The sequence below is a fragment of the Nyctibius grandis genome, chromosome 4 (assembly GCF_013368605.1).
Source record: "Nyctibius grandis isolate bNycGra1 chromosome 4, bNycGra1.pri, whole genome shotgun sequence".
NCBI lineage: Eukaryota > Metazoa > Chordata > Aves > Nyctibiiformes > Nyctibiidae > Nyctibius > Nyctibius grandis.
In genome coordinates, this window is record NC_090661.1 from 74,957,770 (window position 1) to 74,971,868 (window position 14,099).

Here is a 14,099-nt window from a genome sequence, read left to right on the forward strand (position 1 = left end):
ATGTAGACATCTGCATCCAGCTTAGCTGGGGAACTGTGCTCCCTTTATTCCCTCTGTTGCCAACAGGAAAAAAGACCAGCTTCAGCAACAGGCAACTCAAGCTGCCCATGTTATGCTTATTTTGGAACATCCTGTCCACCTTGACAGCTACCTTGGATTAATCTTTTGTTAGGGATCTGAGATGGCTGCACTGTTTATTTGTTTTTAAAAATCTTTTCTTCTAACCTCCAAAATGTTCACATTTCCTCAGCTTTATGGCAGTTCATATGATTTGATTCTTCTATGCATCTCTGCTGAAAGGCAGCTGTAGATAAAACCAGGCTTTTAAAAAGGTGCAGAGCTGTAGCTGTCTCCTAGGGAAATCTGAATTTAGATGGTTATCTACAAGAGGTGGACAGAAGAGGCATGGCATCTTCAAACACTGACAGAAAAGACTGTGATGGGCACTTTTTCTGATCAATATGACTATTATTAAGATCAAAGAAACCCTGTTTTTTAGATAAATCTTTGTGGTTGTAATTCCTTTCCCCTTCTTCTCTGACCTTAGGTAAAGAAAAGGGAAGCTGGGAAGTGACCAGTGCTGAAAGGCCAACAGAATGCTGGGTGGTTTCTGCCTCAGCCACAGTTGATCCCATACTCCCAGTTCTTTGGGTGAAGCAGATGGCAGAGTTCCTATTGAGTTAACAGGGTCCAGGATTTTAGTAGAATTGCTCATGTTTTACACTGGAGTGAGACATCTGGGACTCTGCCCTGTAACACTGCTGGGCACTGGGGCTTTCCTGAGCCCCAGAACTGGAAGAGAAATATTTTCCTAAAGCATCTCTGAGGGAGTAGTGTCTGGTTAGTACTTTATCACTAGCTGTTCAGCTCCATTCTGTTACTCCTCATTTCTGTTAACTTTTAACTTGTATTTTCTGTTTTGCGTCTGACACGGGTAATTTTTTTTGCCAAAACTGTAATGCAGCATGGCTGGGAAGCGGGGGATTAGCAATCTGATCAGGTTGACAGTAATAATCTATTAGTTTCTCTAAAGCTTTTTGTTTTTAAGGGAGTGCTGCACATTTGTAGTGTGATTTATATACTTTCACACTCAACAGAAAAAAAAATAGTCTTTATAAACATGAGATGTCCTTGCTAGTATGAATAGAATTCCGTGCCTGTCTCAAGTAGCAGCTGCTTAAGCTTTATATCTGTGCATATTTGGGCTCTACTTTTCTCATGTCTTGTGTTCTTTGGAGTCAGACGAAGACTGCTGAAATCATGGGTGGTCTTCAGCTTTGCAGTTGTGACTGCTTTTGCTAATAGATGGGAAACAACTGCCTTCAAGGGGAGTGGACAAAAATAATTTGACACTTGGTCCTGGGCTGTCCTTAAGACAGACCTGAGCTTTCCTTAGCATTCCTGAAGCTGTCCCACTGCCCTGCATCAGGTGGCACTCCCGAAAATGGTCCCTCGTCTGGGCTTTGCTGTATCAGCAAGTCAGAGCCCAGTGCTTAGTCCTGCAGGTGTGTGCTAGCCCTGATATAAACTGCAATATGTGCATATTTACTGGGTTATTCATTGTTTGTTAATATCAGGCATGTTGCCAATAGTTCAATAATTGCTTGATCAAACTAGGAGTTTTTAAAAGAAAATAAAGCCTTTTAATAGAATCACTATATATTTTTAGTATTCTTATATAGGAGGCTTATGTTCCATTAGCACAAGAAACTGGTTTTAAGTATTCCCAGTGCCCTGTGAGGAAGTAAATTATTGCTAATTCCTGTTCAGATAACGGTTATCATGCCTGTGATGCAGGTCCCCAAAAAGTATGTTTGCTTTTTTCATGTGCAAGAGCCACAGATTGCCCGAGGAGGGTATTTTGATGGCGCTCCCTGAGGGAAGAAATGCTGTCAGTATGGTTCCAGGAAGCAATAAGCACCTTCGTGAAAATAACTCAAGTCCCCATCCTTAATCCCTGCCTATCCTTTTTTATCTGATGGACTCAGTGAGGGCTGGAAGATCACAGTGCGGCTGAAAACGAAAGGGAGTTAACAAGATGTGACCAGTCAATGGATAAAACAATAGGCGAAACCCTCCACGTTGCCTAGTGCCCAGGTGTCCTTCCCATGCACAGGTAGCCATGTGGATCGTGGTGAGTTTGCTCTGCTGCTTAACGCTCGGAGGGCTGCCACGGGCGGGCGGCTCGTGCCCATCGCAGTGCAGCTGCGCCTTCCACAGCCTCAGCGAAGGGACGAAAGCCAGGTATGCCGATACGCTCCCCAGGGGGGTTGCTGCTCTTTCTCTGGGTGTTGGGGATTTTATTTCTTCTCCTCTGTAAGGATGTTTGGAGGAGAAAATATTGCATCCAGACTTCGTGTCCATTATTTTTTCCAGTCGCTTTGTGCTCTAGCTTTATTTGCAGAGGATTAGCTTCTGAAAACACAGTAAGCTGATTTCAGAGAAAGCATTTGGGCATCTCCTCTGTGAGAACAGAAGTGACATAATTACCGCTGGTGCAATGGCAAAAAGGGAATAAAATTTAAAGATTTTCTTTTTTTTACATTTATGATGAAAATGTTAGCTTTAAAAGGCTCTGCTGGTTTGTTTCTGAAGTGTAACTAGATTTGGTTTATGTAGTGGTACCAAAACCTGCAATTCCATTTACTTAAAAAATCCTTCAGTTGGAGTCTTTAGGCAAAGCGATAGACTGTAGATGAGAATGAACCAAAAAAATAGATAATAGTAATAATAAAAATAAAATAAGATAATTCTCAGACTGAAAACTTTCAGTTAAAAAAAGAAGACAAGACCAGAAGGGCATCCATTTTTGAATGCAATGCCATTGTACAGACATTTCTCTGGAGGACTGTAATAAAAAAGTCTTTCTGAAGGGTAATCACAAAGTAATGATCTGACTTAATGAAATACACCACACATATTCATAAGATGTGGTTCATAGTAGAGGAGGTTTTGTGACAGATAGAGTATTTGCAAAATCCTTTGAAAGAAATTTTTTCTAGACAAGACCACAGTACTGAAATGAAAGGCTGTCCCCTATGCTTTGGATCCCCATGAAATAGATCTACTTTCTTATCTCTTTTATCATGCTATATATTTAATACCAGAAGCTTTCCCAGTAAGAAGCGTGGTAGAGACACAAGTAGTCTGCAGTTGTTAAAAGGCAGTGCAATAGTAGGAGAGCCAATTATCGCTCTATAAATGTCATAGTTCCCAGGGGAATTTCCTCTCAGTGACTGGAAAAAGCTGTAGTGTGTTTTGGTAAGATACATAATAAAGCGAATATCCATTAGTCCCTTCAGGAGCATAATGTCACCTTTTTTTTGTGTATTATGATTTGTATTTCTCACTAGTAGGAGATTATCACATAGATTAAATGTTTAGTGCTCACTGACATAGTTTAGGGACACTATGAGAAGCACACTGTTTTACTGCCATAGCATCTCTGTTATCAAACATTTTGTGTCACGCTGGCACACAAAAAAATTTATTGAAAGAGGATTTCTGGATTTTTCTTATTTGATAGATCTTTCTCTTCCTCCAAATCTCAACTTTCAGCTGAGGGTGAGCAGGATTTAATGCCACAATAAAAGTGCTGGATGGGAGTAATGTACTATGCTTTGATTATAAATTAACAATTTAACTGTAGGCTCAAATAACATTTAAATCTGGGAAACTTGCATGAGCAGTTCAGTGATGTTATTTGTTTTTGTTGACAGTAGAGGAATAATTGCTTTCAGCAACTAGTCTGGTTTTGGAAGCTTTGTAATATTCTGTTTATCAGCCAGGCAGTGTGATAAGGCAATGTTACTTGACTGATCACATTACATTTCTTGCGGTATCTTGTTTAGCATGTGGAGTGGGACATGCCTATCTAACCTGTTACCTTTTGCAAGGTGGCTTTGCATTTTGCTAAGAACTTGCGTTTCTCTCCTTGCTAATAGGCAAATTCAAGTGCAGTCGGAGAGACCTATTTTGTCTCCCTTCATTCCTCATGGCTATCTACAATCCCACATCTTGGCAGAGTCAAAGTCACAATTTTTTGTACAAAGGCTGTGAAAATGCCGCATAGGGTTTTCATGATTGGACCTCTAGAGATTAGAAATGGGAAGGAACGATTAAAACACATAACTCTGCCTTGCTTTTAGTATAGCATTTTCCAAAGAGCTAATTTTCTGCACTTTCACTCTCATAACTGTACATGCCTGCGGTTCAGTGACTGCTACCATCTGTACTCACCTTCCAGACTATTTCATAGTAAAGCAGAGCTTGCTGTAGTGTATTTCCAGTGAGTTGCTAGCTGACTTTCTTACCCTCATTTCACGGACCAAAGATCCTGTGCCGTATTTAATCTACATTACTTCCTGCCATCTCACACATCAGTAAGGCTTCTTTTCATATATCTTTTATTGTTCGATTTATGGATCCTTTTGCTTTAACATGCACTAGAGTCCTCTGTTGTGCATGAATGTTGTCACTGCTGTCTATCATAAGTACTCTAAAAAAACCTGAAAGAAAAAAAAAGCAGGAACACTATACGGGCCAGACTCAGACTCACACCACTTCAGGAGAGGCACAACACTGCAATCTTTGTAGTCAAAAGGTACATGTGAATTACTGCAAGTTGATGTACTTATGGTGATGATGTAGAGATCAGCAGCAAGTGAGAAAGAACAAGAAAAAAGCTTGTGAAAAAAGAAAGGCAGATAAAAATCTTGCATTAAAATAAAGTTTCAAAACCTTTTCAAAATACAAGAAAGTCACATCTGTGTTTGTGTTTCCCCAGCCGGACAGTGCTGTGTAATGACCCGGAGATGACCCTCACTCCCGTGAATATCCCTGTAGATACATCCAAGCTTCGGATAGAAAAGACAGCCGTGCGCAGGGTGCCAGGAGAGGCTTTCCACGCGCTCCACAACCTGGAGTACCTCTGGATGCCCTATAACTCCCTGGCCAGCCTCAGCGGGATCACCTTCAAGGGCCTTCGTCGCTTACAGGAGCTGAGGCTGGACGGGAATGACTTAATATCATTCCCCTGGGAAACCCTGGCTGACATGCCACAGCTAAGGCTTCTGGATTTACACAACAATGAACTTACCTCCATCCCTCCAGATGCTGCTCGTTATGTCAAGAATATCACATACCTGGACCTGTCTAGCAATAAGCTGATGACTCTTCCTCAGGCTCTTATTGCGACGTGGGCCAACTTCCAGGCTGTTCCTTACTTCCCCAACGATAATTCCAAGATCATCCTAGGTAAGAGAAGTGCCTGTCATTTTGCAGGTGGCACAAATGTCAAGAGCTCTGCATCTTGCTGCAGCATTTTCACCCACTGTGGTTACCACAGCAAGTACACTGCTGCGTACAATTCAATACCCCATATAAAGTGTGCAAATTCATTTACATATTAACAAACTCACCTCAGGCTCCCCACATGAAGCTTATTACACCACAAACTTCATCACGTGCTTGAATCTTTGTAACACAAAACTGGTGACTCTTGCTCAAGCCCTTTTTATTTATTGACACTGCCATTCTTGACAGAAATACAAATATGATTAGAGCTCCACATCATTCATGTGCTCTTTTCTAATAACAGTTACTATGTAATCGATCCATTTTAAGCAGCATTAAATAAAAAGATGGATATTTATTATGTCCAAATTAAAGAGGGATAAAGCCATCACTGAGCATAAAATCTGGGTCAGGACTGCCAGTTTATCTCTTTCCAGAGCCTTGTTTATCTGTTCACACAGCATTAAACCCTAGTGTCCCCAAAGCCACCAAGATAGTGCTGCCTTCAAGGGCAGATATAAAGTTACAAGAATCCACTTTTTGGTGACAATTCTGGGCTCCTCCGAAGTATGGCTTTGGGGCAATTGTCCATTTGTATGTCAGAGGGCATATTACAGATGACTGTCTTGAATCTTAGTTGCGGTATGCCCAGATGAGGTTTCAAGCACATTTACTAGTTCAGGGGATTACTACTCAGCCTTTTAGCCATTGTACACTGGTTCAAATCCATGGCAGGTTGATGATGGTTCAGAGTTGTTGCCATCTGCTGTCTTCACTTGCTATGAGCTGACCCAGCTTCACTGACTGTATTTGATCTGCAGAGTGTGTGTAGCTGCGTGTACTGCCTCTACAGCCACGGGTGTGAGTCCAGGCACTTGCTGATAATCTCATCAGAGACATTGCAAGTTTTCTCTAACTCTGGGAAGTACCTGCTGCTCTTTGTTCTCTGGATAAATTTAGGGGGGTAAAGTTTTTGAAACCAGATTGCAGTGGAAAGAGGCACAAGACGTGAAAAAGATTCAAATTACCACTTACAAAGATTTTAGTGTCCTTAGCAGATGTTGTTTAAGGTTTCATTAGCATCAGGAGAGGAGCAGGTGTTTCATCATCTTGTTTTGCCAGATGTGGTATCAAGTTCTTTAAGCCAAAGTTGGCTGTTTGGGATTGCCCATTTCATTTGTGGCATGACAAGACACTGCCTAGAACATACTCTTTATTTATTTTTTAAAGTCAAGTTACATGTGAAAATGTTATTCCATTCAATATAGATTGGAAGGGTATTTTGTCAAGAAGAAGAGATCATGCCTTGATGCTTGTGGCCAACCTGAGTGTTTACGTAGCCAGCTGTGCACAGGTTGCTTGTGCCAGGATCCTAAAAAATTCATGTAGGCAAATGAGTATAATGCTAAGATTAATACGGTAATATATAGGCACTCCAGCTCCTAGGTCCTATGCTGCTGACACCTATAGAGACCAGGCATGTGAAATGCATGTCTCTCACAGGAGCAGAATGGGAGAACACAGCTGCACATTTTCGTTTCACTCTGCCCATGACCATTTCTCATGGAGGCATAAAGAAACCCCATGAGTAATAAAGAGTCAGCCCAGTCCCTTCCTTTGTCTACAGTGCATCATTGTGGCTCCTCTTCAGAGCCCTTGCTTGTAGAGTACTTCAAGAAGAAGTATTTCCTGCGGTAGCTTGCTGTCTGATAGTCTGTGCCAAGGCTGCAAGCTTTTGCACATGAGGATTGCCCATGTTAGCCCACAGGACAGCGCCCTGCAGGGCAGCAAAGGGCCCATTTGGGCTTTGGGGGTGCTGTGACATCAACTGGGGCTGGGGCAACTGCCAAGGAATCTGGAATAAATTGTTATTGAGTGCATGAAGTCAGAAGTAAGCTGCATTTTTTCAGCAGTCTTTAAAACATTATTTGAGGCCTCAGGGGCTTTTGATTGACCCCGTGTTTCTGTTGACTCCAGCAAATTCAAGCAGCTCCTCGATGCTCATGGAGCCTTGTGGTGCACCCTCTGTGCTTGTGTCAAAACTTCGTTCTTGCTGGAAAGACACTGCTTGCATGACTACTGCTGCAGTGTGCCAGGGGCCAGCAAGAGAGGGCACATGGGGTGGTCAGCTGTTGTTTCCTCCTGCTGGGAATCAAGGGGGTATTAGTACTCTTTACTTTCAGGCAGTTGCCAGCCCTGAGCCATGTCCTTGGGCTGCCTGGGGAAAAAAGGAGGTGAAGACCCCCTTGGAGGGAGCAGAGCTCACTCCTGTGGCAGGCAGGAGGCCTGGGACGCCCTGCTCCTGGCTTAGGCTTCAAGTGCATGCCTGGGGTTAGGTGGTATAAATATCCCCAGTGCCAATTCTGCTAGCTAAAGTCGTTAGAGACCATAAACTGTTCATAGGACAGGAGAATGTATTTGTAAGCAGGATGACACAGATTTAATCAGAATGCAGCAACTTCTGTTCCTGCATTGCCCTAGTTCTGATTTTGCTTTTTCAGTACCATCTTCACAGGTCTATTTTTAATAATGTCTCAGTTTTTCAGAATTTGAGTTCAATAAGTGCACGCTGAGATAGCAGAAAAAAAAAGAAAAAGAGAAACATTCTGTGACTCTGAAACAGGAGTGTATTCTTCAATATACCCCTTTCTGTGTGTCTATTCTTAATAGTCTGTGTTATTTTATATACCATAAAATGTATATTCTCCAATTTACTCCTTAAAACAGTTCTTTCATCTTATCAAGTGTAAATGAGCATTTCAGGAAAAACAACTGATTCCTAAAATAATGAAAAAAACTTAGAATAACAAGGCTGGAAGAGAACTCTTACAGTCACGTAGGATCACCTACACTTACTGCAGGCCTGACAGTTGGCCTGATAATCTGGCTAATATTTTTAATACTCTCCAGTGAGAAGAATTTCCTATCTTGTCTAAGAAAGACACTCCATACTCTCTTCATACCAAAAAAATCCACACCCCAAACCAAACCAACCCTCTTCTATGGCTACTTGGTTTTTCCATCCTGGAACCAAACGTGTTTATAACAACTTCTTGCTCTGCTTCTTTACATGCATAAATAGCAATGTTTTCATGATATGAATAATCCTGCTTTGAATTTAAAGAATATGATTTCAGCTCCAGATTTTGAGATACCTTAGCAAGCCATATTTATTCCCTTCTACTAACTGCCAACGATAGGATCCATCAAGCGCAGCCAACAGCAGCGAGGGGCTGTTGGGACAACAACCCCCCCACATGCCCCTGCATATGCACAGGCAGTCCTTGCCAGGCAGATTAGAAGCCTATCACAGTTTGTCCTGCTGAAAAATAGAAACAAAAGGTGCTGTTGGAGTGACTTAGTGCTCTGATTTATTTTGACAGGCTTGCAAGACAATCCTTGGGTGTGTGACTGCAGTCTGTATGAAATGGTCCATTTCCTAAATTTCCAGTCTCCTAACATAGCATTCATTGAGCCCAGGCTGAAATGCTTCACCCCCCGGAGCCTTGCAGGAGTCTTCTTCAGCCAAGTCGAGCTAAGGAAGTGTCAAAGCCCCGTTGTACACACGTCCGTAGCCAAAGTAAAGACCATCCTGGGCAGCACTGTGCTACTGCGATGTGGGACAATGGGAGTGCCCATACCTGAGCTCAGCTGGAGAAGAGCTGACGGTGCTCAGCTGAACGGCACAGGTGGGTTTGGTTTGAGCTTTTCTCGTACACATGGAGTGAATGAGGGAGACCTGCACCTTTATTTTCCACAGACTGTACAGCAAATGGAAGCTTCTATGACAATAGATCCTTCCTACTGATAAAAGATCCAAAAAAAGAAAGTGGTGCAAAATTAAGATTCACTATAATTCACAGCAGTATCGTGTGCAATTCACTAGAGCGTTGTGATTTTCTATAGACTATAAAATTACGTGTTGATGTAAATACCAGATAAATGTATACTATCATGTGTAAAAAGTTGATTTTGCTTTGTTTCATAACAATTGTGGTGGTGGTGAGACGAGTTGAGGTGTTTTCTGCAAATCTGTTGGAACTGAAGAAATTAAATATGTCCAGATGTAGCAAGAGGCTTTTTAGGTTAGTTATTCAGTCACTGAAAAGGTTTCCCACTGAATTATTTCATGGGTCTTTGAGAGTAATGATGAGCTACTATTAATCAGTTAGTAAACATCTGTGGCAGAGAGATGAGACCTGAATTCAACTGAGGTTCGAATCTGCTGTGGCAAAGAAAGAAAAGATTGCAAACATGCAACATTACTGATATATTAGATGAGAAAAGAGCCACTAAACTGCTAAAGGATACAATACTTCAGTGATAATGCTTCCAAGAAATAGTTAATTTCTGATGGATTGACAAGGTCTCTTGGGAAAATGCTCTGTGGGAGAAATGCTGACCAAGTCCCTCTTCTGTGGCTCACTCTTCTTGTGGGGGAAGCCTTCAAACAACCAGTTTTTGTGACCGATTATGTTTTCATTTTCAATCACAAGAATGACTGGACCCCAAATTGCAATGTTGGTCCTTTAATGTTTGGGGGATTTAGGGAAGAAACCTTTGCTGCAGTCAAGTTGTCCTTAGCTTTTTGCCCTGGAGGTTTAAGATCAGGACCTGAACCTTCATCCCTCCAGCCTCCCCTGAATGCTACTGGCCTGGCTCTGAATTTCATAGAGGTTCTAAACTCAGCAGATAAATCGCTAAGTATGGGGTCTGATCTACAAAGGGTTACTGGGCTCCTCAGTGCACAGAAAGAGGGAGATCACATTTTTCTTTCACAGCAGTAGAACCACTTGTAATAAACATCCTTTTTTGGGATCTGCACAAGTCATTGCTCTGTTGTGCATGATGTGCAGGACGTAGCAGAACTGCTCCTGATAATGATAATGCCTACCCATCGTGCTGCAAACATCCCTCCTACACTTGAAAGAGAACCACAACAAAAAATAAAACAGCGAATGCTTTCCTGAAAGCGTATGTTGAGTTTGTTGAGCTACAACTGAGAATGAAGTATTTTGTGCCCCATTAAATCAGACTTTAGCACCTTTCAATAAAAAGTTGGCTGAAAATATACATTGTTTCTCAGCAATGGCAGCTTCTGTGCCAATGCTATAATATGACTGTTTGAAATGTTGGTGTTCTGAATAGAAAGGAGCGAGAAGCAGCCCACAGTCTGTATATATGGGGAAGTGCCGTAGGAAGACCGGTAGCTTTATGTTTTTTAATATACTCATACAGTAAATAATTAAACTGAAAAAGTAACTTCTGCTGCCATTGTATTTCACTGCCATTAGAACGTGCCCTAGTTGCCAAGGCTGGATCCTGACCCCACGAGGCCTTAGGAGAAGTTTGCATCCTGTCTTACCTTTGCCTTTCAGTCATCTCCCTGGTTTACCTTTCAATGGGAAAGGGCAGAGATAGTACATGCTCATCCTAAGGAGGCTGGTTAAATAATGAAGAGGGTGCTTTACCCTTCTGCATGATCCCAGCTCTTTTTCTCTGCACAAATAGAAAAAGGCAAAAAAAGCTAGTTTTAGCCTTCTGGTAAACCAAGTGAGAAAATCAACACTCAGCTGTGTACATATCGTTCGGTGGTAAGTGATCAGACTTCCCTGTGTTTGGCTCAATATAATTTAGCAGTAAAAAGAATATTATTTTGCATCTATTTTTCTCCATATACTCTAGACTAGTCCCTATATGGTTTTTAAAAGAAAATCTCCCTGTTTGTATTTTCTGTGACTCAGACGACTGCATCTAATGTTCAGCTAAGTTGTGTTACCACCTACTCCTTCCACTCTGTTGAGTATTGTACCTGCGTAAGAGCTTTTAAGCTTTTTTTTTTTAATGGAAAAACGTTTCCTGTTTTGTTTTCAAACTGTATGTCAATTGGGAGGAAATAGCATCAAATGCTGCACATATATTTGGCCTGAAGTGGTGTAAATCCCAATATAACCTAGTTTTAGTGTTAATGTCCTTTTCTTGGGTTTACTTTGATATTGTAATGTTCTTGGTGGCAAAAGAAATTATGATTCTACTGTATCGAGCAGATATTTGGCTGATTGAATCTTAATATTTTCCAAAACATGACATTAATTCTATTGATTATTGCCTATTTATTTTACGTTTTTCCTTCCTTGCAGTTCACCAAGAGATTTCCAGCGATGGGATGAGCTGGTCTATTCTGGGCCTGCCTGTAGTCTCTTATCTTGACTCTGGAGAGTACATCTGTAAAGCAAAGAATTTTCTGGGGGCAACAGAGGCGTTCATATCACTTATCATCACGGACTCAGAAAGCACGGATGACCCCAACACTAACGCCAAAGGCGCATGGAGTGGGAAGGCGAGCGGGATGGAGGCAGCTGCCTACAATGACAAGCTAGTGGCAAGGTATGTTATCACCACCTCCACCGTGCCTACCCTGGGGGCTGGAGTGGGCACCAGAGAGGGCCTCCTCCTCCCAGATATGGCACGAGATACCAACCCCAGAAACTTGCTGGTGAGCCCGCCTACTGGTCAGCAGGAGCCAGAGCGAATCGTGAGGTCCGTCAGGGTGATAGGAGACACTGACCAGAGTATCACCCTGGTCTGGAAGGCGCCTCTGGCAAAGAACACGACAGTGTTTAGTGTCCTCTATGCCGTCTTTGGAGAGACAGACATGCGGCGGATCAACACGGAGCCAGGGAAGACCAAGGTCACCATTTACGGGCTGCTGCCAAAGACCAGATACATCATGTGTGTCTGTGTGAAAGGGCTGATCCCCAAGAAGGAACAATGCATCATATTTTCCACAGATGAAGCTGCCAGTGCCGGAGGGACCCAGAAGCTCATCAACGTGGTTGTCATCAGCGTGGCCTGTGTCATTGCTGTTCCTCTGACACTGGTGGTCTGCTGTGGAGCACTGAAAAGGCGCTGCAAAAAATGCTTTGTGCGGAAACCCAAGGAAATTCAGGAGTCCTATGTCACCTTTGAAAGCCTGTCTCCTGGGGCCAAGGTGAAAGGCGTGGAAGGAGAATACTTGACTAGACATACCCCTGATGAGTCGAACAGGCTGCTGTCTGCCCGATCCAGCGTGGACTCAGAAGCAATACCAAAGACAGAGGGGCAACCTAACGAATACTTTTGCTGATAGTAACTTGGCTGATTGTCGGCTTGCTCAGTGGAAAGAATGTGGCTGTATACACGACTGTCTGCTCCAGCACTGCAGGTCACCCTGTCAATGCTTCTGTCTCCAACATGTTCTGGAGGAGGATGCAAGAGGGTAGATGGTGCCCAGACTTTACAGACACACATTGCTCATCCCACTTGGGGTTTGCTGTTTTGTACCCAGTCAAAAGCTTCTATGATAATGGCCTCGTTCTCCTGGACCACTTTTATTTTCGTAAAATGAAGCATGCACACTGAGTGTGAGGACATTAAGCAACATTCTGAGCGCTCTCTGCTTGATGTTGTTTAGTACCTGCTCTGCAATATGCTAAATATTTTATTCTCAGCTTTTTTGATGTTGTTTTGGTTGACAGACAGGGGAGTGTTTAGTCATTTTAATATAAATACCTATGAAGGTGAAAATTGAGAGTCTCACCTTTTACATCCCCCATGTTTGCATGAAACGCGCAGCTTAATGATGAATAGATCACTAAACACAGATGTACAGGAACCCTTTCTACGATGTCCGACATAATAACAGCTCTATGCTCTGAATTCAGAGAAATGTGCAAAGGAGAAAGAAATCAAGAGACAAAACCCAATCCACTCCTAAGAATACATAATAGCATTTTGTGATTGCATTTTGGCCCTAAACACTATTCTTAAGATTTTATTGAATGACAGTACTGCACAGGTCTTTCAGCATCAGGCCTAGCTAGTATTTTCTAGCTGTATTGCAATTAGTAGAGTATGTTTTGTATCAGCTATGCTAGTTAAAAATCACACAAAATCCTAATCTGCAAATTTTGTGTGGCGTTGTAATGCTTTGTAATCATACTGAAAAACCTACATCAGACAGTACTGCAAAAATCTCCCAGACCAGCCCTGTCACTGCTGCCGGCTTTCCTGACAAAACTGGTGGTGAAGACCAGAGGGCTCAGCCAGGCACTTGTGGTTTGGTCACGGAAACACCTTGCTCTGTGCAGAGCAGGGGTATGTGATGCGGTGGTAGACCGCTGGCCAGGCACACATCAGCCATACTTCCACCATGGCATCAGTGGTGGCAGAGGCTTGGTGCAGACTTTTGGGTTTCAAACATTTTACAAGTTCAAGAACCCTGAAACTGTCCAATACTCATCTAAATGTACTTTCATAGCCCGGGTGAGCTAATCAGTTATTTAAGTCCTGCAGCTTCACTGGAATTTGGATCTGAGTGCTTATCACAAAGCACTTTCCAGCTGTATAATTTTCCATCCCAGTTCCTCATGTAGTAATACTGTATATAATGTTTTTCTCTTTGTAATAAATATTCTTTATGAAGAAAATTGTATATGTTCTGCCAAATGTTGAATGGGAGGGATCCAGCCAAACTGAAATGATAACTGATAAAGCTTGCTGAATTGTTTTGAAATATGTATTTGTAAATGTATTGGAAGGATCTCCACTCACATTCTGGATGTGTACATACAGTGTGGGTTAACAAAATTCACTGGTTGGAATGGAGCCCTGGATAGATTTTGCAAGTCCTCCTTGTACAGAAGGGTTTCAGTTACATCAGATTATGTGGCCTGATGGAAAAAACAAGTCATTTGATCTCAACATAAATACTAGCAATAGGGGATACATGACAATAGTTTCTGATAGGACTCCCTGTATTCCTT

The 14,099-nt window shown here is 42.3% G+C and overlaps 1 protein-coding gene across 1 annotated transcript; it reads left to right on the top strand.

The window, feature by feature from the left end:
- Window positions 1–2,122: 2,122 nt before the first annotated feature.
- On the top strand, window positions 2,123–12,421 carry LRIT1 (leucine rich repeat, Ig-like and transmembrane domains 1). The gene is made up of 4 exons (XM_068399614.1): window positions 2,123–2,244; window positions 4,787–5,256; window positions 8,679–8,984; window positions 11,436–12,421. The coding sequence occupies exons 1-4, from the start codon at window positions 2,123–2,125 to the stop codon at window positions 12,419–12,421; spliced, it is 1,884 nt and encodes a 627-aa protein (XP_068255715.1).
- The last annotated feature ends 1,678 nt before the right edge of the window (window positions 12,422–14,099 follow it).